The sequence below is a fragment of the Neofelis nebulosa genome, chromosome 5 (assembly GCF_028018385.1).
Source record: "Neofelis nebulosa isolate mNeoNeb1 chromosome 5, mNeoNeb1.pri, whole genome shotgun sequence".
Classification (NCBI taxonomy): Eukaryota; Metazoa; Chordata; class Mammalia; order Carnivora; family Felidae; genus Neofelis; species Neofelis nebulosa.
In genome coordinates, this window is record NC_080786.1 from 77,895,939 (window position 1) to 77,923,460 (window position 27,522).

A 27,522-nucleotide genomic window follows, 5' to 3' on the forward strand; every position below is an offset into this window, starting at 1 on the left:
TTGACCAGCAGTAGGATCAACCAACCTCCCCTTTTCACCACTTGCCAACAGTATGGTACTCAAAGATATTTACAGAAGCTGGAAATAAAGTGTCCTCCTGTGTGATGTAATAGATCAGATGAGAAAGCAAATGTTGAGATATATTTCTCTAGAATGCAAACCCTGTCCTCCCCCATCTCCCCAACAGCCTTGAACCCACTCGGAATGAGAGATGGGACTTGAGGCTTGTGGAGGTACCTGCATCACAAGTTCACCCTTGGATGACACGCTGCCATCAGACTTCCCACCTTGCCTGTCCTGTGATGAGAGGAAAGACAAACACATTTTGAAAAAAAAAAAGTCAAATATAAAAAAAAAAGTGATCAGAAGAAAAACAAATAGTTAATATAAAGAGAGAATACAAAACCAGTATAGAGTAGGGAGGAGTTTTTCAAAACAGGGCTTTGGATCGAAAAAAAAGAAATGCTTCCCTACGGGATTCTCTAAGACTCCCCAGGCCTCTATCATCGTTTGTTCTGACTTTAACTTCAAAACACTGGAACAGACCTAGGGAGAAGAAACGCTGAAATTGGCAGAAATCTACTTTGTTGATTTAGACGCTTGAGCTCTGGGAAGCAAGGTCTTAGATCTGGCTTCTCTGCTCAGCACTATCTAACTGATGTGATACTGAAGTAAGTTGTTTTGCTTAGTTTTGAATATCCTGGTTTTTTTGTTTGTTTTCTTCAGTGTTTATTATTTATTTTATGGAGGTTTATTTTGTGTGATATAGTAAAATGTTCCAATCTAAATCTCCGGCTTGATGAATTTCTGCATCCTTACATGCCTTGATAACTACTGCCTCTTCAGGCATCACTCCTGCCTTTTAAATTTCATAAATGAAATCCTAGGGAGTGTCTTTTTTTGAGTCTAGCCTCTTTTGTTCAGCATTGTATCTTTGAGATTATCCATGTTTTTGCAGCTCAGCAGAGCTCTTCCCCACTGCAATGCAGTATTCCATTACACGATATGCCTCAAACCCCTCTGTCAGCAGTCATTTAGATGGTTTCTAGTTTTTGACTGTTACGAACAAAACCAATATGAACATTCTTGTGCAGGTCTTTTGGTGGAATAAATGCTCATCTTCCGTTCTTCCTCCCTCCCTTTCTTCGAGCAAGTGGTGCAATTGGGTGGAGGAAGGGCAGAAGAGGGAGAGAGAATCCCGGGCAGGCTCCAAACCAGCACCGAGCCTGACCAGGGGCTTGATCTCATGACCATGAGATCATGACCTGAGCCAAAATCAAGAGTTGGACGCTTAACCGACTGAGCCACCTAGGTGCCCCTAAATGCGCACATTTCTCAGGCAGATACACAGGAGGACATGTTGGGTCACAGAGTTTGTGTATTTCCAACCTACAAGATACTGCCAACTGGTTTTCCAAAGTGGTGTTTTTCCTTCAGCCTTTTAATGAAAAAGGAGTAGCAAGTCAAGTCAGGGATGAAATATGAGGGATCGGTGAGCCTCGGCAACATCTTCAAGACAGAAGGGGACAGTTAAGGTGTTTGGGGTTTGGTTTAGAAAGAGGAGTCTTCAACATAAGAGACAAAGTTTCAGATGGAGATAAGTGGACTTGAATTTTCCTGCTTTCATCTCCAAACAGGGTTGGGCCCCCCAAGTAGGAATCCTCAAGGCAGAGGAATTTCCACGTTTAGACATAAGAGACAGGCTGACAGCGACAAGGGGGGACCCAGGAGGCCTCGCCATGTGCAGGTGGTGGCAGAAAGTCCTGTAACTGTGCTCTGCTGGAGAGGTGCTTAGAATGCATGTGCTTCCCTTGATGGGCCATTTCAGAGCATTCTAGGTGGCCAATTTGCTTGGAACCAGTCAGAGGAGTTTTCTCTCATAATCTGATGAGTGTGGCAATGACCTTTCAAACTTGTAGTGAAAACACAAACCCTAGGAATTGGGAGGAAGCCCTCGGAGGGATGCAACCCGCCTGAATGCCACCTATACCTGAAATGTGAACCCAGAGAAACCTGCTGGGGCAGCAACACTTACCCGGGTGACAGGGCATATTGAAGTGGGCAGCAAAATATGGTCTCTCAGTTCCCCACCATCACACAACGTTGATAATTCACATTTGCGGTGAAACTAGAGGGGACAATGAAGATGAGAGTGAATGAAAGTGATCAAGGAAATGTCAAGGGTGAGGGTTCAGAGGTTTGCTGGGGAGGCAGTTATGCAACACTCCCCCAAATCCTTATGCACTGCTGGCTTTGGCAGTATAGGGGTGTGTGTGTGTGTGTGTGTGTGGTGTGGCGTGGCCAGGGGTGCCAAGCTGGCTACAGACAGAGAAAGAAGACCAAGTGTTATCCACGACTGCTGGAGTGAAATGGTCATGGGCAGGCCTGTGACCCTTCAGCAGGGCAACACTGTGTGGATTTCAGAACCCCCCTTGGACATTTGCTCCCCAGGCTCTGAGACTCTGTAAGGAAGGAGATCTTACTGAACAAACTCCCAGGAGACTGGAAGTAAAACCCAAGATTCAACCTGTGTATTTTAAGAGATCTGCAGTCTGGTTTAGAGGCACATCCTTTTTGAGGCTGATACCTGGTCAAGGGGACAAGACATGGCACAGAGTTTGCTTTGGCGGGCAGGTCGGGCAGCTTGGGCAGCTCCAGGTGTCCAGAAGTTTGCGGATAATTGTGACCGGCAGAAGCAGGTGCAGGACCGTGGCCCCAGCAGTGGGGCTGCTGTAAGGAGTGTGCCATTCTCTGATGTCTTGAGGAGCAGGGGCCCTGCTGTCTCATTCCACCCCTACTCTGTGCTCCCAGCCCCAGATGACACCCAGAGGAAAATGTTTATGGTCTGGCTTGCTGCTCACAGCTGCCTGCTTCTTCCTAAGCAGTTTTCGCTTCCCTGGTTCTGGGGCTGGCCTCTCTCTGGGAAGCTTGGTGATTCACTGGAGGCACTGTTAGAGCATTGAACGGGGGCTCTGGGCCCCCCAGTCTTGCTCCCCTAGCTCTGCTCATGCCCTCTGGTGGGATGTCCACTGCTCCCTGGCCGCGGCTTGAGCAAAAACGCACTGGAAAGAAACAGGGCCACCCTGCTCTCCAACCCACCGTCATCCGGCACCACACGCAGTGCCGCGCGGTGACGCTCTGGTAGCACTTGATACTTTTGTGGCACCGGTCACACTTGACAGAAGAGTTCCCTTCCACCCACGCGTGCTGCATCACCTGCAGGAGGGAAGGGAAGGATACCAGGGAAGGCTGCAGAGCCACATCCCTGGGCCCTGAGCCTGAGGAGAAGGGTCTGGGAGGAGTGGGGACAGGGCGGAGGGGTTGCTTTCCCTTCGGTGGATGCACTTAGTGGATATGGGGCTGCTCTGCTGAAGTGCACTGACGTGGTCCCTCCCTGCCTAACCACCATCATCCTAATCAAAGTAGACAAAAAGCACCTGGCCTGCACTTTGAATAGCTCATTCACCCTGGTAGGCTAGCCTCTGAGCAGCATCCTGTCTGGCAGTCCATCTGTCTGTCTTGCAGAATGGTCTGCAAGTGTGATGTGCTTGTGCGCGCCCTCTTCTGGAAGGCAGTGTGATGCAGGGACGCGTGAAAGGGCTTGGGCTGCAGACAGAACTGGTTGGAGTCACCGATCTTCCACTTTGCTGCCAGGTGACCTTGGGCCAGTTCCTGCACCTCTCTGAGTCTCAGGACCCTCATCTGTAGAATTTGGCATGATAAGCCCACCTCTGGGTTTGCTGGGAGCATTTAAAAAGATAGCACACTTGGAAGAGCCTCTCTGGCACAATTCTGGCCCTTTGGAGGTGTTCAGTGAAGGATAAGACTCCCTCCCCGCTCCAGTCTTCTATAAGCCAGTGGCTCTCAGCTCATTAGAACCACCTGGGAGCTTCTAGAAGTCCTACTTACCTGCCCTCACTCCAGACCAAATCAATCAGAGTCTCTGAAGACCGGATTCATCAGTTTATTTTAAAGCACCCTGAATGATTATGAATAAAGTGCAGCTAAGGTTGAGAAGCACTCTAGAAGGAAGTTAGAGAAAAGTCCAAAGAAATTAGTGTGGTTCAGCAGCCAGCGGCTTGCACATCTGTTTCCTGGACAGCTGGCTGTACCTGCACGCTGACCAGGAAATGCCACTAGGGCAACCCAGGAACGTGGGAAGCAGGCGGGGAAAATACGTGTTTGTGTGTGGATGTAAGTGGAGCCACAGTGGCCTATGACACCAGATTCTGGGAGCCTAAGCCCTCAGTTATCTCTGTCCAGCATTTCTACAGAGCTTCTCAAAAGTGTCCTCGAGGGCACTCCAAACAGCAGATGTGGCCTCTGGAGGAATGTGAGGGCATAGCCTGAAGTGTCAACTACAAACAATATTAAAAACACATGGCGTATCTGCATGATACCATCCATATCTGCACTAAACAGAAGTTTTAAATTCCTTATCAATTAAGTTACTACATCCTCCCCCCCAAAAAGGTTTTTGGTAAAATTGTTGCTCTAGAAGCTATGTCATGTTTATTCTACAGCCTCTCACCTGCCACTGTGTACCCCTGAAGGTATAAAGAACCCAGTTTCCTAATCAATTTGTCATCTATCTGGTCACACTGAATTTGCTCTAAGAGTCCTATGATCTCCATTTTGGAGAGAAACATATGAGGCTTCAGAGAGGTTAAGGGACCGGCCTTAGGTTCCAAGGCTGGTAAGTGGCCAAGTAGGGACTCACGGCCAGGTCTTCTGACTCCGAGCCCACGGCTGTGTCCCATCACTATGCTGCCTTCTCCATCCTCTGCTGGGATCAGAAGAGTTGGCAATCTGGGTTGCCCTGGAGACTCAGGAGTTTGTGACTATGCCCTACTGGCCCGTCAGGGGCCTCCCTCTGTTTTGTATGTGGCAAGTGGCCAGAGTGTAGGCATAGGGCATGAGCTCAGGAGGTACACAGTGCATCCTGGTGAAAGGTATGAACATGAAAAGGGAGCGGTGTATGGAGTAGACAAGAGACCATGCGGTGTCTCATGGGGCATGCATGTATATCCTGGAGGTGCCCTTCTCTCTCCCGAGTCCTTTTGTGGAGGGCTGGATGCCACTCCCTGCTGCTAATCATCTCCTGACTCAGGTTCAATGGTCTCTTCCCTCTACAGGAACTTAGAGTGCCCTTCCCTTGCTAATACTAAGGAGAGTGTATTTCTACACTCTGTGAATGGCATCACCCAATGGCCAAGCTCAAAACTGGGAAGCCACTTCTGACCTCTTCTTCTCTCCCTCTCATCCCCTACATCCCCATCACCAAGTCCTGGTGGCGGTACCCCAAAATTATGTCTCAAACTCTCCCTTCATCTCCTCTACCTCAGCCAGGGAGACAGTCAAAATATCCAATAATCGGCATAACCAGGGGATACTCAGTAGAGACAGCCACCACGGTGCGACTGCGAATGTATTGAGTGTAGTGAGTGCAGAGTGCCCCCCACACCCTGTCAGGCCCTCAGTGAGGCACTGCCTCTTGCCTGAACTGTTGGAGGAGCTCTTTTCCCTCCTCTGATGTCTCTCTTGCACCATGGTGCCAGAGCAGTTAACCTAATTCGCAAACCCAATCATTTCTTCATGTGCTTAAAGCTCTTCAGTGGCCCCTTCATTGTGTAAGAGACCCCTTTCCAACTCCTCGGTTGGCCTCATAAGAACTTGCCCAGGCTGGACCTACCACTTTCAGAGCCCATCTCCTACCACGTCCCTACAAGCATCCTCTGTCCCAGTCCCACCAAACTGACTACAGGGTCTGGAATATGCCATGTCTCCATGCCTTGCACTCGAGGCTTCTTCTGCCTAGGGTGCCTTGAACTCCTTGATGCCTTGTGAAGTCCTCATGATGTGGGCTCAAGACACAACTCAAATGCCACTTCCTTTGTGGAAACTCCCCTGGCCTCCTCCTTGGTGCCTCCACTGTATGTCCCATATGGACCTACCGTTATCATATAGCTCACTTCTTTGTACTTTGCTTACATGTCTGTCTCTCTCCCACTAGCCTCCACAGTTCTGGAACAGGCTGAGGACCATCTTGTAACCTGCGAACCCCCTAGCACAGTGCTTGGAACATGGTGGGCACTGCGGAGATGCTGATGGATTGATGGATGAATGGGATGATTTAAGGGTGGCCCTTGAGGCAGAGAAGGGACTTGATAAAGCTTCCTGCTCAGGAATCTGTGGTGATGGACGTGTTGGCCAGGATGCAGCATGCAGTAGAACGACAGGTATCACTAACCTCACCGCCCCTTTTGGTTTTTGAGTATGTTTTGACACATCCAGGAATGTTTTTGGATACACAGCGTTCGTGGACAGTGTATTTACAATCTGAAAACAAAAAAACAAAAAGGAAAGTGCTTGTTGAGTGTCCACTTTAGGGAGGGCTAGCCGTCTGCCCACCTCCACTCCAGCCCAGGCCCATGCCTCCCTCTGAGTGGCCAGTCAGAGGCAGGGGACATATGGAGTTGGCCTTCCTCATGGAAGTCTGGCATAGTCTCCAGTTGCTTATTGAGAAGAGAGTCCACATTTCTCTCCCAGGCGTGTTTCTATACCCTCTATTCCAACACACTGCTTTCCACTGCAGAGAGTGAACGCAGCAAGAAAACATTCTCAGAAAGGCATTTTCTGCTAAGGAGAACATGAGGAGTCCACCTTCTCAGTATGCCAGTGTCATGTATGTTGGGGGTGCTGGAGAGGAAAGAGAAAGGCTGGGGTGTTCTAATTTCAGAGATTTGGAGTTAGGCAGGCCTAGGCCTGAACTCTGGCTCTGCCATTGGTAACCACACACATAATCTTGGGTAACTTTCTTCACGTGTCTGAAATTCAGGGTTTGGGGGACAAAACTGCCTTTCTCTTTGCAAGGCTTTTACAGCATTAACTGAGATAAGGTGTGTAAAGCACTACATGTCTTGGTCAGAATAGCTATTCCGCACATTATTATTGTGGTTGTTACTACTCTTTACTACTATGCAAACTGTAGAGGCCCAGAGGCCTCTAACCCACAAGGAATAAGATGGGGTTCTTCTGTAAGAAGAGTGTCGGAGCTGGAAGGCCTGGGGGCCCCTCCACTAGCCCACTGATGCTGGCTCTCAGTTGGCACAGGGCCCTGCTTTGCTAAGGTGACTTTTGTGGCTGGGTCACTTGCTGCCTAGCTCATGTGTGCATGTTTAGATGAAACAGTTTGGTGGCCCGAACAGCACACAAGCGGCAGCTCACCAGGCTCTTGTGGGTCCAGGTGGAGTGTTCGCTACCTGTATGGTAAGGTGGCTGCACCCACAGGCCCTGGCCCCAAAAAGCCTTTGTACTGTAGCCTCTTCCCCTCTCCCTCTGCTCCCCTACTCCGTGTCTCCCTTCTCCTTCCTCCATCACCCCTTCTCCCTCCTTCCCCTCCATCTTTCTCCACTTCTTCTCTCCAGTCCCCTCCCCTCTTTTTTCGCCTTTGTTTTTTTCTCCTCTCCTGACTTTACTAAATGGATTATAAAGACAAACCAAAGGAGAGTCGTAAGTTCCATGCATTTACACAATACATTCTTATGCTATTTATTAATGACCACCCCCTAGCTTCAGCAAAATAAACATTCACTAGCAAAACCCAATTAAAATCACTATGAGATGTTTTAAAATTGTGCGTGAACATTAATGATTTTTTTCTAGGGCTCAGCAGCCCATGACAGGACTCCACTAACAGGACATTATTTGTCCATTTGACTTGGGTAAGATGGAAATAGGACACAGAGCTCTTGTTTTATTTCCTGCTGTTGGACAATATAGGTGGTCCCTCAAGCCGGGAGGCAGAAGCACCTAGACTCTGCCTGGAATGGCTCAAGACGCTTCCTGGGGAAAGGGGCTTGAAGGAAGTTTACTCACAAACACAGCACAGGCCTTGCTTCCGAACACCCATCAGCATAATGTGGCAGAAGTTGCAGTAGGTGGGTTTCTTGAAGTGTTTCATGGTCCAGGCATGTCTCCCGTCCCCCTTGGAGCCCTGCAGGGATACGAGGAATGAGATGCTGAGCAGGCAGCTCCATGCGAATGAAAGCCAGGGAGCGGCTCCTGTAGGTTTTTCTTTTTTCTAAGACTCTTCTCCTGTATGGGAAACAAGCTATCCACTTGTTTAACTGTTTTAGGGACTCTTTCAAAAGAAGCACAGATCAAAACAAAGTCCTTTGTTTTTAAAGTGAGCAAATATTACACATTAGGAATGTGTGACTAGGAGTGTAGGTATGGGGGATAAAATAAGACCTCTCCTACATGGTTGGCAGAAGTGTAAGTCAGAAGAGACTTTTTATCTGTCTTCTATCTCTCCCTCTCTATCCATCCATCCATCCATCCATCCATCCATCATCATCCTTTAAATGTTTGTAACTTTTGACTTAAAAATTCCCCTTCTTGAGTTTTATCCTAAAGAAATAATTTTTGAAAAGTCAGATGAACATTTTTGTGCTCTGCCAGATGTTTAATCCAGCCTTATTGGAAATTGGGGGCGGCTGGGGAGCTCAGTCCGTTAAGCGTCCAACTCCTGATTTCAACTCATGTCGTGATCTCACGGTTCAAGAGATTGGGCCCCATGTCGGGCTCTGTGCTGACAGTGTGGAGCCTGCTTGGGATTCCCTCTCTCCTTCTCTCTCTCTCTCTCAAAATAAATAAATAAGCATTAAAAAAAATCTTTAATGAAAAATTGGAAATATCCTGAAGGTCTCAAAATTATCTGGAGGTTGGTTAGTTGTACATCCATATCACTTATCGGCCATCAAAAAGATACTAGTAAGAGTATCTAATGGCATGGGAATGTGCTCACGATACAATGCTAAATGAAGAAACTAGAATGCAAATTGGACAATATAATCTCAGTTTCATACAATAAGATCTTTGATGAGAAGAAATGTCACTGGGCTGTCAACAGAGGTTAGCCACTGTTAGTACTACAGGTTTATTTTAATCTCTAATTTCTCCTTTCTTCTGCATTTTTCACATTTTCTACCATGAGCATGCACCAGTTTTATAATCAGGCAAAAGTAGTTTAGTGAAAACAACATTCTTCTCTCAACTTTCTGTACACAGATAAAATAGTAAAGAGGCAGAAATAGAGAGGGTTAAACCACTTCCTCCTGAACGGACAAATCCATCCTTACCCACTAGATAAGCCGAGCCTCACATAATCACACACCCTCCCTGAGACACCAGTTCTTCCAGCTTCTAGCTCTAGGAGCACAGTCTCATTGGAGGCCGTGGCTTCAGGAGTATGCCTCCATGTATGCTGTCCCTAAACTTTTCTCATGGGCTCCATCAAAAGACTAACACCCCTGGGCTGGTCTTAAGGGCAGTCAGAACTACTGTTATAAGGTGGGGAGGGCTGGCAGTCAGGGTGCCAGACTCATACCCCAGTTCCTACTTCTGGGCACCTCTGGTTTGGGCTGGTCACAGCAGCCAGAATCATTCCTGTGCCCAGATTGTGCTCCTTATGGTCCCTAGAAAAGCCCATCTGCCTTTCCAAATGCTGGTCTCCTCCTGGGGGAAGGCTAAGCATTTTTCATCTCACCACCTCAAAATCCTGCTTGTTTCAAGATCTGAGTTTTACAGAATTACAGTCTTTTTATCTAATGATTTCCACTTTTACTAAACAGTTTTACTAATTGATTAAATGTTTCATAAAAAGATTGATTCATCCGCTCATTTGATAAACATCTAATTCAGAGAATTTTTGTATGAATTAAATGAAATAATGTAAGTAAAGCTACTAATCCAGTGCTTACCACAGTGTGAATTAAAACTTTTATTAAGGGGTGCCTGGGTGGCTCAGCTGGTTAAGTGTCCGACTTCGGCTCAGGTCATGATCTCGCAGTCTGTGGGTTCAAACCCTGTGTTGGGCTCTGTGCTAACAGCTCAGAGCCCAGAGCCTGCTTCGGATTCTATGTCTCCTCCTCTCTCTGCCCCTCCCATGCTCATGCTCTGTCTCTCTCTGTCTCTCCATAATAAATAAACGTTAAAAAACTAAAAAAAAAAAAACCCCTTTTATTAAGTTTCTCTCAGTGTTAGACACTAGGGAACACAAAACAAGTGAAGTACCCGTTTACCTGTCAGGAGGTAGACTTCTACCTATACAAGAAAGAAAAGAGAGAAAAAGAAAAGAAAGAAAAGAAAGAAAGAGGGCCTTGGAGAAGTTGTATAAATAATCCAAGACCATAAAAAAACAAGCAACTGATTTAATAACTGGGGGTCTTGCTGGCCTGAGCCCTTTAGTCCCTCTCCCCTGCCTCTACAATCCAGGGTTTTCTTTCCTGGGCAGAAAGGAGATTACAGCACTCTTCAGCGGACCCCACTGCGCCTTCCTGTAGCCTGAATGATGGTCATTTTACCTGAAAATACCTTCATTAACTAAGCTAGCTGACTTTCCTTTTCTCAGATACTGTTTTCCTAGATACAGGATTAGAAGCGAAAGGATGGAGGGGAAGGCTAAAGCAACATTTCTGCTTGGGTTATAGCACCATCATGTGGCCTTTTCATTTCTACAGGCTGTGGGAGTAACCTCCCCGCGGTGAACCAGGGGCGAGGGTGCGGCTGCAACTTCCCCCCGACACAGCCTCTTTCTCACATGCATGTGTGCCATTCAGACATTTTCAGTGTCCACAAGTGGGTTTGGAAAGAGCCAAAGGAGCCATGTGATTTTTAAGACATTGAGGGATGCTTTCTTCAGAGTCCTGAGTATTAGATGCAAAAACTTACAATTTAGTGCATGTTTAGAATTAGATGCATAAAACTTTTGATCAATAAAAACCACATTGGCATTTGCTTTTGTCTGTCACTCTATTGATGTAAATTATGGTCTTCTACATGGCTGTTTTGGAATTTGGGGGAGATACTGGGGACAGTGTTGAAGAAATAGTCTGTCTCTCCCTCTTCCAGCCCTAAGACAGCGGCTCCATGCAGAGTCGTGTGGTGCCTTGGACTTACCAAGTCCAAAACAGAATAGAGAACAGAAATTGGTTCCTTGTGATTAAAGTGTTTCATTTTCATTCCCACATTTCAGAGAAAAAACCAGGTATGCTGGAACAACACCCAGGCAGGACTTCTACTCTGATCCAAGTATTGATAGCAGAAAGTATGTCTTCCTTATCTGAGCACCTCATGTCCTAGCTCACGTGGGTTCTTGCCCATGGAATGTTCTTGGTAAAGAGTCACTGAATGACGTGTGCTCCTCCGAAATATGGAGGTTAGCTTCTGGTATTAACTAGGTGTGTGTCCTTGGCAAAATCCCTTTACCTCTCTGGCCCTCAGTTTGTAAAATGAAGGGATTAGACCACGGATCACCAGGATCTTCTCCAGCTCTGACTTTTTGGGTCCTAAGGAATAAGAAGGGAGTTGCATAGCTCCTGGGTCCTTGATTTCTAGTTAGCACTTGGAAAGACCTGGACGTGCCAAGATGACTGCAGGATTCTTTGTTCTTGAGTGTTGGGAACAGAGGCTCAGGTTCTGAACTGCAGTCCTGAATTGCAGAACTGTCACCTGGAGACATTATAGGTAGTGGCAGCCAGCTATAGGCTGACCCAGCTGAATGTGCCATTCTTCTCTCTGACATTTCAATAACCTCCAAGAAGTGTCGTCCACAACTGATGCGATGGTCCTGGTAAATGCTCAATGTCACGATGTGTACTTCTGGTTTTTATCCTTCCTACCTTGTGTATGGGTATCCTTCCTACCTTTTGCATTTCCCTTGCAAAATAAGCAGACTAGGTCAGATGCAGGCGTACATTATGCCTCTATATGTATCCCCTACTCAGATCAAACTGGGAGGTTTCTCTAATACACTCTGAACTTTGTCATTTAGGTCTTTGACCAAGCTTTTCTCCCAGCCATAAACTCTCTCTTCTATCATCTTCCATCTGCCAAATCATATCCATCCTTGAGAACCAGATCCAACATCCTCTAAAGTCTTTCTACCTGATCTTTACACTCAAGGATGAGATACCAGAATCCCACATGTACTTCCGGCCAGGGCAAACAACCTCCAAGGCTTCTCCCTCTTTCTCACTTCTAAGTGTGGGAGGTTTAGCAAGCGTGGGATCTTTGGAGTCAAGTGCAAATAAACTCTGCTTCCTCCTTTGCTCTTTAGGCCCCAAATCTCACTTTTCCATCTACATAAATTGGGGGAAAATATCTATCTTATCTGGTTGATTTGGTGGTTGAATAAGATACCATCACTGAATGTCCTCCACCTTCTGACAGATCGGTAGTTTTCCTTCCCTTCCTTCTCCCTTTCTTCCTTCCTCAACTCTCTTAGCATGTTTTAACCTAACTTGTGGAAAAGATGGTATTATCCCTTGATTCCCCCCCCCCCCACCTCTTCCCGGTTGGGTATAAGCTTCTGGTGGATGAATACTGTATCTGTGTCCCCTCCCAGCACTCAGAACAGTATCTTTACTTAGTTATAATTTAGAAAATGTCCTCTGTGAAATGAATGAATTATATGCCAGGCACTAATCAGTAAAAAGAGAGGACTTTTGGGCTGGCCTAGAGTATCTGGTGTGTCCATGGGGGTCTGGGGCAGAAGCCAAGGCCGTATACAGATGTTAACTTCCACGTGGAGCCTGATGCTTCTGAAAGGCAAGAGCTCTTTGAACTCAGGCTTGCTGACTTACAGAGTCATCCATGCCCAGCAGGACCAGCAGTGGGATGGTGGTCATCCCTCCGTGGACCCATTCCTCTAGAGACACAAAGCCGTCCCGGTCGTAGTCCATTCCTTGCAACATCTCCTTCAGTATCTGCAGAACCCAGAGAGCAACAATTGTCCACTTTCATCCTGCACTTCCCTGCCTCCCTCTGTCTCCTTCTTTCTCTTTTGCTCTGCCTTATCTTTGCCCTCTAATTCACAGTGAGCAGAGCAGTGAGGGGGCAAAAAGGGGTGAGGAGGCCAGTGTTCAGTGCCTGGCCCTGCCCTTCCCTGACTGTGTGGCCTTGGGCAAGCCACTCCTCTCTGGGTTCTGCTTTGCTCATCTGTAAAATGAAAATAACACTGCTATGCTTGGAGCACTGTAGTGAGGGCAAGAGAAAATGAATATAAAATGTCTAATCTAATATCTGACTCACAGGAGCCCCCCCCCAGTGTAATTATTATTATTAATATTACCTGGTGATTGAGAAAATCTTTAAAATTCTTTCTAGCTCTAAGTTCCTTGAACTCCTGTTATAAAAATTTAACTCCGGTGGAAAGGTTAGGGAGTATTATTAGGTATTACTATTTGAATTATGTCTTCAATTTTTCCTGTCAGAGAAGTGGAAGGTCAAGATATAGGACCCTAGAGAAGTTGCCTATAAGAAACTAAGTCTGGGAGAGCATGCACAGTAAACATTTGTATCCAAGTCCTGAATCCTGCTTTTCATTTTGGAGGCTCACGTGGAAGTCACCCTTGCTTCTGGAAACTCACAGGCCTCAGCTCCGTGGGATCCCACTCCAGATACTGGGCAATGTGAAGCATCTGGCTGACAATACGATCCATCTCCTGGAAAACATCAAGAGGAGAGAACCACTGAAGATGTGTTTTCAAGAGCAAGTCTCAAAATCCAACCCCCAGCGAAGCTCCTGGGCAGGGGCGGAGCACAAGAAGCAACAGTGTAACTGTTCTGCTCTTTATGCCTTGACTACAAAGGTCTATGGAGAGTAGATGCTCAAAGAAGCACAGAACATGGATAAGTCAGAGGTATGGAGAAAGGTCACTGAACACCGACCTCCTCCTGGACCCACCTGGACTCACCTTTTTCCCCAATCCTGTGCTTTGACCCAGCATAGAGGGTACCCATGTTTTCCCCTTCTTTGTGACTGTAGCTCCCTAAATATTTATAAGCCAACACAATTCTCTCCTGTCTATTTTATCCCTCCTCATTCCCATAGCTTTTAAAAAAAATTTTTTTAACGTTTATTTATTTTTGAGACAGAGAGAGACAGAGCATGAACAGGGGAGGGCAGAAAGAGAAGGAGACACAGAATCTGAAGGAGGCTCCAGGCTCTGAGCTGTCAGCACAGAGCCCGACGCGGGGCTCGAACTCACGGACCGTGAGATCATGACCTGAGCCGAAGTCGGACGCTTAACCGACCAAGCCACCCAGGTGCCCATCCCATAGCTTTAGCAACTTGGGATCCATCTATACCCCTCAAGGGTCGGTTTCAGTTGGATATAGGGCCACTATGTTGGCTGTAGCTCAGGCACTATGATTTAGGTCACTTGGGGCATCTCCTCGGTTTCCTTTGCATCACATCCAGCCCTAATCCCAGGGCTCTGTGAATAGGAAATTTATAAGGGCTACATTTGCCTGGTGAGTGAGCCTTTTGTTTAGTACCAAGACCAGGCTTTATTTAAAACCTCACAGAATTGTTGGACGCTAATGAATCAGTACACCCAGTGTTGCACAGAAACACAGTGGACTGAGGAGGGGTTTGCATCTCTTGGGCACCATCGAAGATGTTCAAAGTAAGATTGATCTGGGGAGACACATTGGTGAACCGAAGCAAAGTTCAAAAGTGTTACCTCTAGGGGTGCCTGGGTGGCTCAGTCATTTAAGTGTCTGACTTCAGCTCGGTCATGATCTCATGGTTCTTGAGTTTGAGCCCTCCTTCAGGCTCTGGGCTGACAGCTCAGAGCCTGGAGCCTGCTTCAGATTCTGTGTCTCCCTCTCTCTCTGCCCCTCCCCTACTCGTTCTCTCTCTCTCTCACACACACACAAATAAACATTAAAAAATATAATAAAAGTGCTACCTCCACCAGGTAGAATGCTGGGTCAAAATAAGCCATCTAAAGCCCAGCAGGGTTTTTAAAAATTGTATTTTATTTAAATTAAAAAAAATCCATCACAAAACTGCAGATGAGGCAGTAAATTGGGATAAGGAAGTGGGCAGAACAGTGGAGACAGGGCTCAGCAAAATTTCCAAAGAAAAAGAGCTTGCAGATCTAGCTGGCTCCAAGATTCATTGATTAATAAAACAATGTGATTCAGGAACAGAGAATTAGATTCAGTCTCGGCCTGTGTGAATGGGTGGGCATTTTCAGGAAGCCTAGTAGGTAGATTTTAGGAAGACCTTGTTCCCCTGATGTCTACCCTGGTCAGGCCACATGGGGATACTTAAAGAGTCATGGAGGAGTGGGTTAAGTTCTGTGCCACATTTTAAGAAAGGCACTGACAGAGGCACCTGGGTGGCTCAGTCAGTTGAGCATCTGACTTCGGCTTAGGTCATGATCTTGCAGTTCACAAGTTTGAGCCCCATGTCGGGCTCTGTGCTTATATAGCTCAGAGCCTGGAGCCTGCTTTGGATTCATTGTTCCCCTCTCTCTTTCCCCCTCCCCCACCTGTCCGCTCTCTCTCTTTCTCTCTCAAAGATAAATAAACATTAAAAAAAAAAAAATGAATAGCACTGACAAACCAGAGCTTGGTCAGAGTGGTTATTTAAGCCTGCCTTATGAGAAACAGTGTGGAAATTGTGGAATTTGAGCTTAGAGAAGATCTTCGGGTAGATGTGACAGTATCTTCAGAAACTGAAAGGCCTATTGTATAGGACTGGTATTCCACTGGTCAGCTGTCTTGGTCAGCTACCCAGGGCAGAAGTAAGCAGAGGGCTGTAGGGAAGGAGTTGAAGGTTGGCCTGTTTTGACCTCCCTGCTGGGTTGGGGGAAGGGGAGTGGAGCAAAGAATCCTGTTTTGTGTAGAAAATTTCTCTGGCAGACTAGAGGTGCCTTTTGTGCAGAAAGGACGCCCTCTCTAACAGTGCCCCCAGCAGTGCAATGGCTGTCCCAAGGGAGAAGCTGAACTCGCCATTCCTATGAGCTTTCACACACAGCCTGAGTATCCATCTTCCAACGATCCTCCGTGGGAAGTTGAATCAGATATTTCTAATGGGACTCACTTCCATCTACCGATGCTGCCTTCTAAATAGATCTGGAACTTCACCACTTCTTACCAGCTGCAATGCTTCTACCCTGGTGCAAGCTACCATCATTTCTTGTCTTGTCTATTCCAACAGCCTCCTCACTGATATCTCTGCTTGAGTCCATACAGTCCGGTCTCAACAGAGCAGCTGGAGTGACCTGGTAAAACTGAAGTCATGTCACCCCTCTGCTCAAAATCTCCAGTGGTTCTCCACTTCTCCAGAGTAAAAAGACAAACTTTCCCAGTCACCTATATGGCTTGGTATGTTTTACAGACTCTCCCCGCAAGCACCCCTGGCCATCACTTGTCTGATCTCATCCCCTACTATTTCTCACTTTGACCTCCTCACTCTTCTGCTCCATCACTCTGGCCTCTTCATTAATCCACCTACATTCCAAGCCCCCTGAGGACCCCTGCACTGAGGCTCCCTCTGCCTGGAAGGTGCTTCATCTGGATATCCCCAGGACTTACTTCCTCACCTCCTACCAGTCCCTGTTCAAATGCCCCCTGGTGGAGACCTTCCTTGGCTCCTCAAGCTAAACCTGCAGCCCCTTCCCCCCAGCACTTCCTTCCCTCCTTTATCTGTCTTCCAGTACACACATCTCTCTAACACGTATCTTGCTATGCTTTGTAGTGAATGTGCTTGCACGATGATGAAAGTTTCACGAGGGCATGGATTTCCGTCCATTGGCTATCCCCGGTGCTCAACGTGTGGCAGACACTCAACAAACATGTGTCGATCCAATGCCTGAGTGTCTGTGATTCTCTGGCTGTTCCTTGGCAGGACACAACCCACAGCATTGCGATGTGGCTGCAGTAATGTCTTAAAGGCACCCTGGGGTTTAGAGGACGTTAGGATGATTTAGGTGGTCTAACGGACTTGTTTCCTTCCTTCCCCACGGGACTGGTCTGACTCAGCCCCATGCCCCTCGCCCTCACAGCCTTTCTGTTAAGGAGTCCTGTCTCTGACACTGCTGGCCGTGAGCATGAGGCCTGTCTGATTCTTTTTGCCTTCTCTCCTCTCTGCTTTCTTCCTTCTCCATCCTTCCTTTCACCCCATGATCCTGTCCTATCCCTGCCTATTCCCGAGGGAAAGTGGGGGCGGGGCTCAGGCTTTCCCAGGTTCAATGGGATGGGACCATGTGCTCCGATCAGGAAGAACCAGACTCGTTGAGCTAATACCCCGGGCACAAGAGGAAGACTAGGAAGTTAAACTAGATAAGACACTAAAGCATCTCCCCATTTTGAGATTTTGTGATCCTGGGCTTCTAAAATGAAAAGGCCAGGTGGAGTTCACTCCCCCTCTGGCTGGTGCTATTCGAAGTGGTAGTGTGTGTGGGGGAGGAGTTCTACCATGACTTCTGTAGCCCATATTGACACACTGCTATTTCCATAAATATGGAACTGGGAATTTTTACTCTTCCTCTACTCGCTCCCCTCTCCCCGAGATTTTCTTGGTTTCAGGAGGGACATTTGGAGGGAGAACTTACCGCCTGGTCCAGGAGACCGTTCTCATCTGAATCATAGAGACGAAACATGACTGCAAGAGACACAGAGGTGAGGCTCGAGGTGTCCTCTGGGCACCAGGGACGAGCTGAGACTCTGATGCTGTCAGTCTTTAGATGAGTTCTGTCACTGGGGCGAAGGCTATTGCAGCCAGGTTACCCACCCTCCCAGGCGCAGAGTTTGACTTCTTACAGACAGGGTGGGAAGAGGGTGGAGAACCAAGCCATCTGGCTTCTGGACCTGTCTAACCAATAACTGTGGCTGATGAGATCCAGGTCACGGTATGATTCCTGGTCGAGCATGTGTATCTCGCAGTATCACTGGAACATGACTCAAAGCAAATGCCCAGCTGATGGTGGGTAGAGGCACCCAAATTATAAATGGGATACTGCTTCTGTTGCACACGGAAAGGGTGTGGATTTAGGCAAACTCACATCTTGGCCTTGTCCTACCATCCCGGGCATCAACCAAGTCATTTAACTTTGTTTGGCCATGTTTGTTTATCTGTAAGATGGAGACTGTGATGTTTTCTTTCTCCTAGGTTGTTTGTTTGTTTTTTTTTTTTAATGAGGATTAACATATAAATGATAGGCCAATTTTTTGTCTCCATAATAATTTTTAGTTTTTCTAAATAAGATATAAACATAAAGTGTAAAGATATATACAAAACAATAAATATCTTAAAACCTTTAAAATGTTCATAAAAGAAACATGCCAAGTAAGACTACATACATAAAGTAAATATTTTTGCTGGCCTTTTCAATACTTAGAAAGGCTTTAGGAGAAGATTTTTGACAACCTAGCTCTCCTTAAAAAGATACCCAGAGAAGTTTAAATTGATGTGTTCTTTCTCTTAACATCCCCATAGCAAGCAGAGAAGTTCAACATTATTTCATTAACCTCATGATTTCAGGCCAGCTATGATTACTCCAAAAATCGATATTATGACATCTAAATGTTTTTGACCTCATTAAAGATTTTAGAAAGACTGAGCTTATATAATACAGACTTCTATTCCTGTGCCCTATTCCTAAGTCTCACAGTGCTTGGAATGTAGAAAGCACTCAACAGATATTATTCATTTTTCTTTCAATAATGAACATTTATATATGGCATTTAATAAGTACAATGTACTCTCCTACGCAATTTATCATTACTACTCATTTAATCCTCATTACCACCACTACAGAAGCTACTGTATTTATTTTTCTGAAACATCAACATGTTATTCAGAAACATCCTCTATCATGTTCTAGCTGTAGGGAGATGATGCAGGATAAGGAAGATCTGAGAGAGAAATTTGGGCAAAGTACGAAATTTTCATTTCTGGGACCTGGGAACTTGGATTTTGGTCATCTAAAAGGTAGGGATCCTGTCTGTGATCTCAGAAGTAAGCAGAGTGGGGAGCACAGCTGAACACGTCTTCATTTTCCTCCAGTTCTAACTTCATCAGGCCTGCTTTCTCTGTGGAGCCTCCCCTAACTGCCCCTTCCTCCACATACCCACTCTGGACCTCTCAGCATGTACCCAAAGGTGACAACACTCCTGCTAAGTTGCCCGTGTGTTGCTACATCTTTCTGTATGTTTTAATATCCCTGCACCTTGTGCTTGTTCAGCTGTGTGATCCTGGTAGGAGCTGAGGTTCTTTAAAAGTAGGATCGTGGCCTTGGGATTCTCCGTGAAACTTCAGAATGTCCTGGTCAGAGGAACTCAGAATAAGAGGCTGACTCACCAAGCAGATAAAGAAGGACAGACCTTCCCACGACTGTTGCTCCCAGACCCTGGGCAGGGGCAACTCTTAACACAGAGCTCTCTTGGTCCTAATATGCACTGATAGTAGAACTAGAAAGTGTAAGCACTCAGTTTTTCAGCAGCATGGCCTTGGGCAAGTCATTTACACTTTCTGCGCTTTCTGACATGTCAAATGAAAACAATCACACTGACCTTCTAGGGTTATTGTGAGGTTAAAATGAGATAATGTATTTAAAATGATTAGCAGAGGGGTGCCTGAGTGGCTCAGTCAGTTAAGCGCCTGACTTCAACTCAGGTCATGATATCATGGTTGGTGGGTTTGAGCCCCGTGTCTCAGGCTCAGTGCTGACAGCTCAGAGCCTGGAGCTTGCTTCCAATTCTGTGTCTCTCTCTCTGCCCCTCTCCCACTCAGGCTGTCTCTCTCTCTCTCTGTGTGTCTCAAAAATAAATAAATGTTAAAATAATTTAAAAAATAATAAAGTGATTAACAGATATAAGGTGTTCAACAATGAAAATTATTATTGTTAATGTATTGATAAAAGGTATGAGTTCAGGCTATAATTTCCAAAAAGATACATGTTTGGTTATTAAAAAGGAAAGCGTAAGTTGTTTTCAGTCATTAAAATCAGGGGAAGATTTGAATTTATTTGGTTTCATTAAAAAAACACAAGTAAGATTAAAAACTCAACAGGCCAAAGATCTGCAACAAAAAATTACAAGGAAAAAAATAAGCAGAAGATTAAAACAGAAGAAACATAAGAAGCAATGGCAATGTATAGACCAAGTTTGGATCCTGAGTCAAACAACTAAAAATATGTAAGATAACTGGGAAAATGTGAACACTGGCAATATTTGATATATAAACGGTGAAATGAAATCAAGTCACTTATGTCAAGGGGTTTTAAAATGGAGCTGGGAGGTCATCAAGTAGATGGGCCTTACCCACATCCTAACTGGGTGGAACTGTGAACTCTGACTTGGGCCAAACTTCAAATATTCCAAGGACTCAATTCTAACACCTGTAACTTGCTACAGTAAGAGTCTGCTTAGTGACAGCCTTAGTAACCAATTATATTCAGTCAAGATTCGTCTTCTGCCATCAACACCAATAAAAAAATTCTCTGTAAACAACATATACAAGCATTCCCTTTTGTCTTTAAAAACCCTCAACTTCTGTTCCCTCGGAAGGGCACTATTTGGCTTGCTGCCCAAATCTGTGTTCCCTGAACTGCTATTCTGAGGCCCTAAATAAGTGCTTTTGCTCTTATACTGGCCCTGCCTCTTTTCTCTCTGAACAGACAATAGTAAGGAGTCATTGTCTTTCAATGTGATAATGGTGCCGTGGTTACATTTAAGAAAAAGTCATATTTTTTGAGTACTGAAATATTCATAGGTGAAATTATGTGATGTCTGAAATTTGCTTCGACATATCCTGGGGCAGAGGGAATGCATGGGAGGTATAAATAAAGTATGATTGATTATAAATCAGTAATTACTGAAGGTGGCTGATGGGTACATGGAAGCTCATTGTACTTTACACTTTTATCTACGTTGGAAATTTTCTATAATAAAAAGTTTTTTGAAATGCAGTTTCTTGGGGTGCCTGGGTGGCTCAGTTGGTTAAGCGTCTGACTTCGGCTCAGGTCATGATCTCGCTGTTTCCGAGTTCCAGCCTTGCATTGGGCTCTGTGCTGACAGCTCAGAGCCTGGAGCCTGCTTTGGATCCTGTGTCTTCCTCTCTCTCTGCCCCTCCTACACTTATGCTCTGTCTCTATCGCACTCAAAAATAAATATTATCGAAAGAAAAAATATATATATAAAATAAAATAAAATAAAATAAAATGCAGTTTCTTTCTATTGCCATTACAAAGACCCAGTCTGAGAGCCACTAGTATGAAAACATCTTTCACATCCTCTCTGGTAACTATGAACAAATATAAGGCCTCAAACTCAAAGTCCAGCTGAATCTCAGAAATAATTGGACATTTCACTTTAAACACTAGCCAAAAGAGACATAAATCTGCTATATTTGCTACCAAATTGGCACTTAAGGCTTGCAATTGTTAACACCTCAAAACCGTGGGTGGTTAGTGAACTGTTTCACTTCGGTTTGGGCGAGGGTTAACCTTTGCCAGATACTTCCCTGTTAATGTTTCAGTTTTGTTGACTCATCTTATTATTAACTGGAATTTTGACTTTTGCTATGATGTGTTATGTTTTTCCCTTTAATGTCTACTAAAGTCCCAAAAAGAGCCAAAACAATACATCTTTTTTAACGAGGTCCTATTGTTTTCTGTTTTTAAAAGTCTGCCTGTAGGCTGATGGAGGCCAGTGAGCCCAATCCTGCAGTGAGTCTTACTAGGAGCCCGCAGGCTGTTTCAGCTGCTGTGGGCTTTCCTTTCTGCCACCAGATATTATTCCCTCCCTGAAACCAACTTTAAGGAGCATTGTGAAACCAAGATCAACTCCCTTACCTAACTAGCTGTTTCTCTCTAGAGGCCAAAAAATGTGGCATAGGGGTGGGTGAAGAAATGAAAATAAGTTTTAATGAGATAGAGACTGATTAATTCTCAAGAAAAAAAAAAAAAGATTCCCTCATAAAGAGTTGTTTGGGCACAGAACAGGAGAAGGAAGACAAATACTGAATATCCTCCCTTGAAAAATAAGAGAAGGTGGCAGCTTTTTGGTTGGAGGCTTTCAGGAAGTTCCTTCAGCAAAGAAGGGAAGTCTTAACCCCTTGTAGAGACTTCTCCCCTTTCCAAATCCTGGTTCTCAATACCAAGGTCTCAGATGCGCTTCCCACTCTCCATACAACTGGTTCTGGTCCCAACGTGGATTCCAGGAAATGTTCAGATCACTGTTGGTGACAGGACAGAAACATCTTCCCCAAGCAGGCATCACCAGTACCCATGATCCCAGATCAATCTCTGTCTGACATGTTTAGAAGGAAGAACAAGACACTACATCTTTCTCTAGGAAAAACTTGAAGCCCCTTGACAGGGTGGACACTTACATTCCAGCTTATCCTGAGGTCTCCCCGTCTCTAGCAGGGACAGGTAACACACGACATCCTTCAGGTACACTATAGGGGATTCTGAGCCTGGAGATGGAACAACAGGATTTCCCAGGAGGGTCGCAGCCACTTGGTCTTTTGCTGGCACCTGCTTCTCGGTGATCTTTGATTCTGCAATAGGCAAAAGGAAACCATCCAACGGCACTTAACGTTTAGTAAATATTAAACCTTGTTTGTTGCTCCATCATTTTCTTGGTAGAGAAAGTGTTGGTTACTTAAATATGATCAAATCAGTGGTCCTAGAAATCCAGTTTGTAGTATTCATACTCTCTGAATGGAGCCCATTCTGACACTTTTAAGAATCTCTATCATTGTAAGAAATTCACCTATACCCTGTGAATTTTCAGAAAAGATGAGAATGATTTTTAGTAATATCAATACCCAACAGATAAATGTCATTTTGCCTAATTTTTTGGGAACACTTACTCAATTTATAGAGTTACTTTTGGCTGGGATTCCAAAATCCAGACAATTGGTCACGTACCAGTACACCTTTTTACAATTTTCTTCTCAAATACATTCAAAGATAAAGAAAAAGATGAACATTCAAAAGAGAAAACTGGGATCAACAATCGACAAATTTCCAGGCACTCGGAAGAATTCTAACTAGCCGCAAGCCTAATCTATTGGATTAAGAAAATGCAGAAAGTGGTTTATCATACCACAGGAACACGGTAAGTTATCCCTCTGGAGTTTTCCTTCTTTTAGGTTGGAAAACTCTGTCTTTCTTGTCTTCTAATCCAGAAATATGAGGTTATTGCTAATGAGAAAACTGGGCACCTATATTTTACTGTGTGAATTATACTTTTCTCAAGGCACTTTAAGGGATATCTCTCTTCCCCCCAGCCTCTCTAGATCCATGCCCATAAGAAATGATCTCTTAATAATTTCCAGAACGAGGGTAAATTTGCAGAAAACACAGGGAAAAGTAAGAGGAAGACTGGTAGTGAAAAATCCACTTAGGTGTTGTGCCACTAAGTGGTGGAGGTCTGAAGATATAGACAGAGGGAGAGACAGCCCTGATGTAATGGCTGCTTCCAGTAATGGAAGGCAATGCAACCGGCATACTTTTTATTCAGAAAGCCAAAGTGCCAAGCAAAGGCAAACAGTTCCTATCAGTCCAGTAGAGCTGTGCAACATGAAAGCCTACCTTATGAAACAGAGCTATAAAACAAGGACAGGAAGCTCCATCCTGAAGTCTCAGAAAACCAGATCTTCGGAAATAATTTCCTACTGGACAAGAAAGACCCTCAGGAGGTTGAGAGAAGATATGTTAAATTGGAGCAGAGAGCCTCAGGGGTGAGCAAGGTGGGATAAAAATACAATAGGGTGAAATAAAAATAAGGATAGTAAGATGGGGGAAACTGCAATAAAATGACATATGCAACACAAGTATTAAAATCAGCACTGGAGGAAAAGTTATGAAAAAACATAATCTAGAAGACAACTGTGAGAAATCCTTTGCACTAGGTAGCCCATTATACCTCAAGTTACTGTTACAACCTCAGATTATCCATCCATGAAAACACTATTATAATGACTTCTGTTTTGACTAAATTGGAGTAACACGACCAAATTTATCCTTCTACTGAAACAAAAAACTGGACAAAAGATATGAAACAATGGGCACTGAATGTGGTAGCACCAAATGGTGATCCCAAGAGACAGAATACAAATGAGATGATCCCCATAATTGCCACATCATACTGTTCAGAAAGAGTTTCTAGGCTGTAGCACTGGTAGGTGGAACCCAGGAAGATTCTGGAAGTCTCTCTGAGCTGAAGAGATAGAGATTGAAGCCTGGGGAGCCCAAGGTGGCTAGAGTTCACAGAGCAGAGCACCAAAGAGGAGGAAGCTGCACAGAGAGAACTCCAGAGGTCTACAAAGGGTACTCTGTGAATAATCAGTGGAGTGTTCCGTTCCATTATTCAGCTGAGTAACAATGAGTACAGATGTGTGAGGAGACTACTGGAGGCTGGGGAAAAAAATCAGTATTAGAGGGAACAGTCCCTGGAATGCACAGAGAGCCAGGAATAGTGTCTATTCTCACCAACTAAGGTAGAAACCCCCATAACTCATGAATCATTGAGTACAGTACTCAGAAGAGTTTTGTTTTGATTGTTGGGTAAAATTAGCAAATGCCTTTCTGGTCCTGGCTAACAAACCTTTAAAAGCTTGACCTGAAAAAGGTCAAACTATTTCCAAGTAGCCTAACTGTGCCCCAAAACAAAGCTCAAGAATTTTTATGGGAATATCAAAATATCCAAAACCCAATGATGTAACATTTTCAATGGCTGGCATTTAATAAAAAACTGACAGGTATGCAAAGAAGAAAGGAAATATAAATAATAATAATGAGAAAAAGCAATTGAAATGACACAGATGATATAACAGACAAAAGCTTTAAAATAATTATTACAACTGTATTCCATATGTCCAAGAGGCTAGAGGAAAGATAGTACACTTTAAGTAGGAATATAAAAGATATTTAAAAATGCCTGTCTATATCAAGTGTCTAGATATGATGCATGAAATGAAAAAAAAATGCACTGAATAGGACTTAGAGTGGATTAGACATTGCAGAAGAAAAGATTAGTCAATTTGAAGCACAGCAAAAGAAACCATCCAAAAAGACTAAAAAAAGAAAGAAAAAGAGCATCATATTGTGAGCTGTGGGACAACTTCAAGTAGTCAAATAAACATGTAGTTGGAATACCTAAAGAGGAAAGAAAGAAGTAGGAAAAAATTGAAGAAATAATGGCTGAAATTTTTCCAAATGTGTCGATATTTGATAAAAGCAATAGAACCTCAGATCCAAGATTCTCAATGAACCCCAAACACAATAAATATAAATAAAACTACATCAAGGTGGGGTGCCTAGGTGGCCCAGTTGGTTAAATGTCCAACTCTTGAACTTAGCTTAGGTCTTGATCTCATGGTCGTGAGTTCAAGCCCTGTGTTGAGCTCTGCACTGAGCATAAAGCCTACTTTAAAAACAACAACAACAAAACCCCCCAAAGCTACACCAAAAACATCATAATCAAACTGATTAAGATCAATGATAAAAAAAAAATCATAAAGGAAGCCAGAGGAAAAAAGGCACATTATGTAGAGAGAAACAAAGATAAGAATGACAGTAATTTTCTCATTGGAAAGAGAGTAAGCTGAAAGTCAGTGGAACAACATCTTTAAAATACTAAAGGAAAAAAAAATTGTCAACGTAAAATTCCTTACTCAGTGAAATATCTTTAGAAAAAAAAGGCAAAATAAAATTTTTTCAGATGTACAAAACTGTATAGAGCTGCACTACAAGAAGTGGTAAAGAACATCTTTTTTGTAGAATTATATCATACAGAAACTTAGATTTACACACAAGAATAAAGAGCACTGAAACCGGTAACTGCATGGGAAAATATAAAAAAATATTTTTCTTATTAGTTAAATCTCCTTAAAAGATAATTAACTATTAAAGCAAAAATAATAACAATGTGTTGTGCAGTTTATAATTTAACATATGTAGAAGTAAAATGTATGACAACAATAGCACAAAGGCCTAGATAAGAAATGGAGATATATTACAATACATTTCTTATAGTATATGCAAAGTGGAATAATATTACTTGAATGTAGACTATGATAGTTAAAACAGTCACTAAAATAATATAACAAAGTTATAGCTAATAAGATCAAAAAGGAGGCAAAATGAAATCATAAATAATTCAATTAATTAAAAGAAAACAGAAAAAGAACAAAAGGGGAAGAAAGGACAGATAGGAAAAAAAGAAAACAGATAGCAAGATGGTCCCTTTAAACCTAACCATATCAATTATCACAGTAAATGTAAACATTCTAAAACTCTAACTAAAAGGCAGAGATTGTCAGATTAGATAAACAACAACAACAAGAAGAACAACAACAAGACCCAACTACATGCTTCCAATAAGAAAGGCAGTTTAAATATAAAGCCAGGGGCGCCTGGGTGGCTCAGTCGGTAAAGCATCCGACTTCAGCTCAGGTCATGATCTTATGGCTTGTGAGTTTAAGCCTGGTGTCAGGCTCTGTGCTGACAGCTCAGAGCCTGGAGCCTGCTTTGGATTCTGTGTCTCCCTTTCTCTCTCTGACCCTTCCCCACTCATGCTCTGTCTCTCTCTCAAAAATAAACATTAAAAAAATTTTAAGTATAAAGACACAAATACATGAAAAGAATGGAGAAAGATACCATTTTAACTATAGTTAACTAGAGTTGCTACATCAATTATGAACATAATTCTAATAAAGTAGATTTCAAAGCAAAGAGTATTACCAGGAATAAAGAGAATCATTTCATAATGCAGAAGTCAAATTATCATGAGAACATAACAATCCTAAACATTCCACTCCTAGATCTTTACCTAAAAGGAATGAAAGCTGCCCACACAAAGAGTTGTACAAGAATATTCACGTTGTATATGAAATAGTCTCAAACTGGAATCAACCCAAATGTCCATCAATAGATGAATGGATAAACAAATTGTGGAATATCTACTTATATACTAAAATACTAATCAGCATTAAAAATATGTTAATTGTTGATGCACATGACAACATGGATACATTTAAAAATTATTACGCTGAGTGAAAGAAGCCACACCAAAAAGTGTACACACTGTATGATTCTATGTATATAAAATATGGAAAATGCAGTCTGATCTATGGTGACAGCAAGCAGATCAGTGATTGTATGGATCTAGGGGTGGGTGGCTAGGGAGGGTGGGAGAAAGAGACTATAAAGAAACTTTTGGGGATGACATGGTACTAGTTTTATAGATGTATACATATGCAAAAACTTAGTAATTATACACTTGAAACATGTGCAATTAATTTTATGCCAATTATAGCTCACCAAAGCTGTTTTAAAACATTATTACAGCCTTTTACAAAGATCTTTGGGTTACTAGGACTGTGATTGGATCTGGAGCCACTGTTCTAGTCTATGAGGTGTACTGTTCATTCCAGTCATGGAAATGCTGGGGAGCAGAACGACTGAGAGGCACATAGTCCTACTAACGTTTTCCTCCTCAAGCTACCTTATATGAAATACCCCTAACTCACAGTCATCTAAGTACATCCCTCAAGGGCCATCAGTAGTCAAAGACTAACACCCTCTTCCGGATTACATAGGTTCTGTCTAGGTGCCATGTCATAAACCCTTTTGCTTGAGTGTTCTTAGGCAGACCTGACTTATTCCACCTTTTGTCTTAGTCTCTGTATTACTTCTTGCCTTCCAG

At 43.9% G+C, this 27,522-nt stretch overlaps 1 protein-coding gene across 6 annotated transcripts in view; it reads right to left on the reverse strand.

The window, feature by feature from the left end:
• The window catches only part of DGKG (diacylglycerol kinase gamma), a 203,024-nt gene that overhangs the window by 107,371 nt on the left and 68,131 nt on the right, over positions 1–27,522 (reverse strand). For 4 of the 6 annotated variants that reach the window (XM_058730765.1, XM_058730759.1, XM_058730760.1 and 1 more), the window contains 9 exons: positions 22,196–22,366; positions 17,415–17,464; positions 13,434–13,508; positions 12,648–12,770; positions 7,879–7,996; positions 6,251–6,339; positions 3,100–3,216; positions 2,036–2,128; positions 238–297 (listed from right to left, as the gene is read on the reverse strand). In XM_058730765.1, coding sequence (XP_058586748.1) covers positions 238–297; positions 2,036–2,128; positions 3,100–3,216; positions 6,251–6,339; positions 7,879–7,996; positions 12,648–12,770; positions 13,434–13,508; positions 17,415–17,464; positions 22,196–22,366 — 896 coding nt within the window. The remainder of the gene's footprint in view (positions 1–237; positions 298–2,035; positions 2,129–3,099; positions 3,217–6,250; positions 6,340–7,878; positions 7,997–12,647; positions 12,771–13,433; positions 13,509–17,414; positions 17,465–22,195; positions 22,367–27,522) is intronic. The other 2 variants (XM_058730764.1, XM_058730763.1) reach the window with 2 other exon arrangements.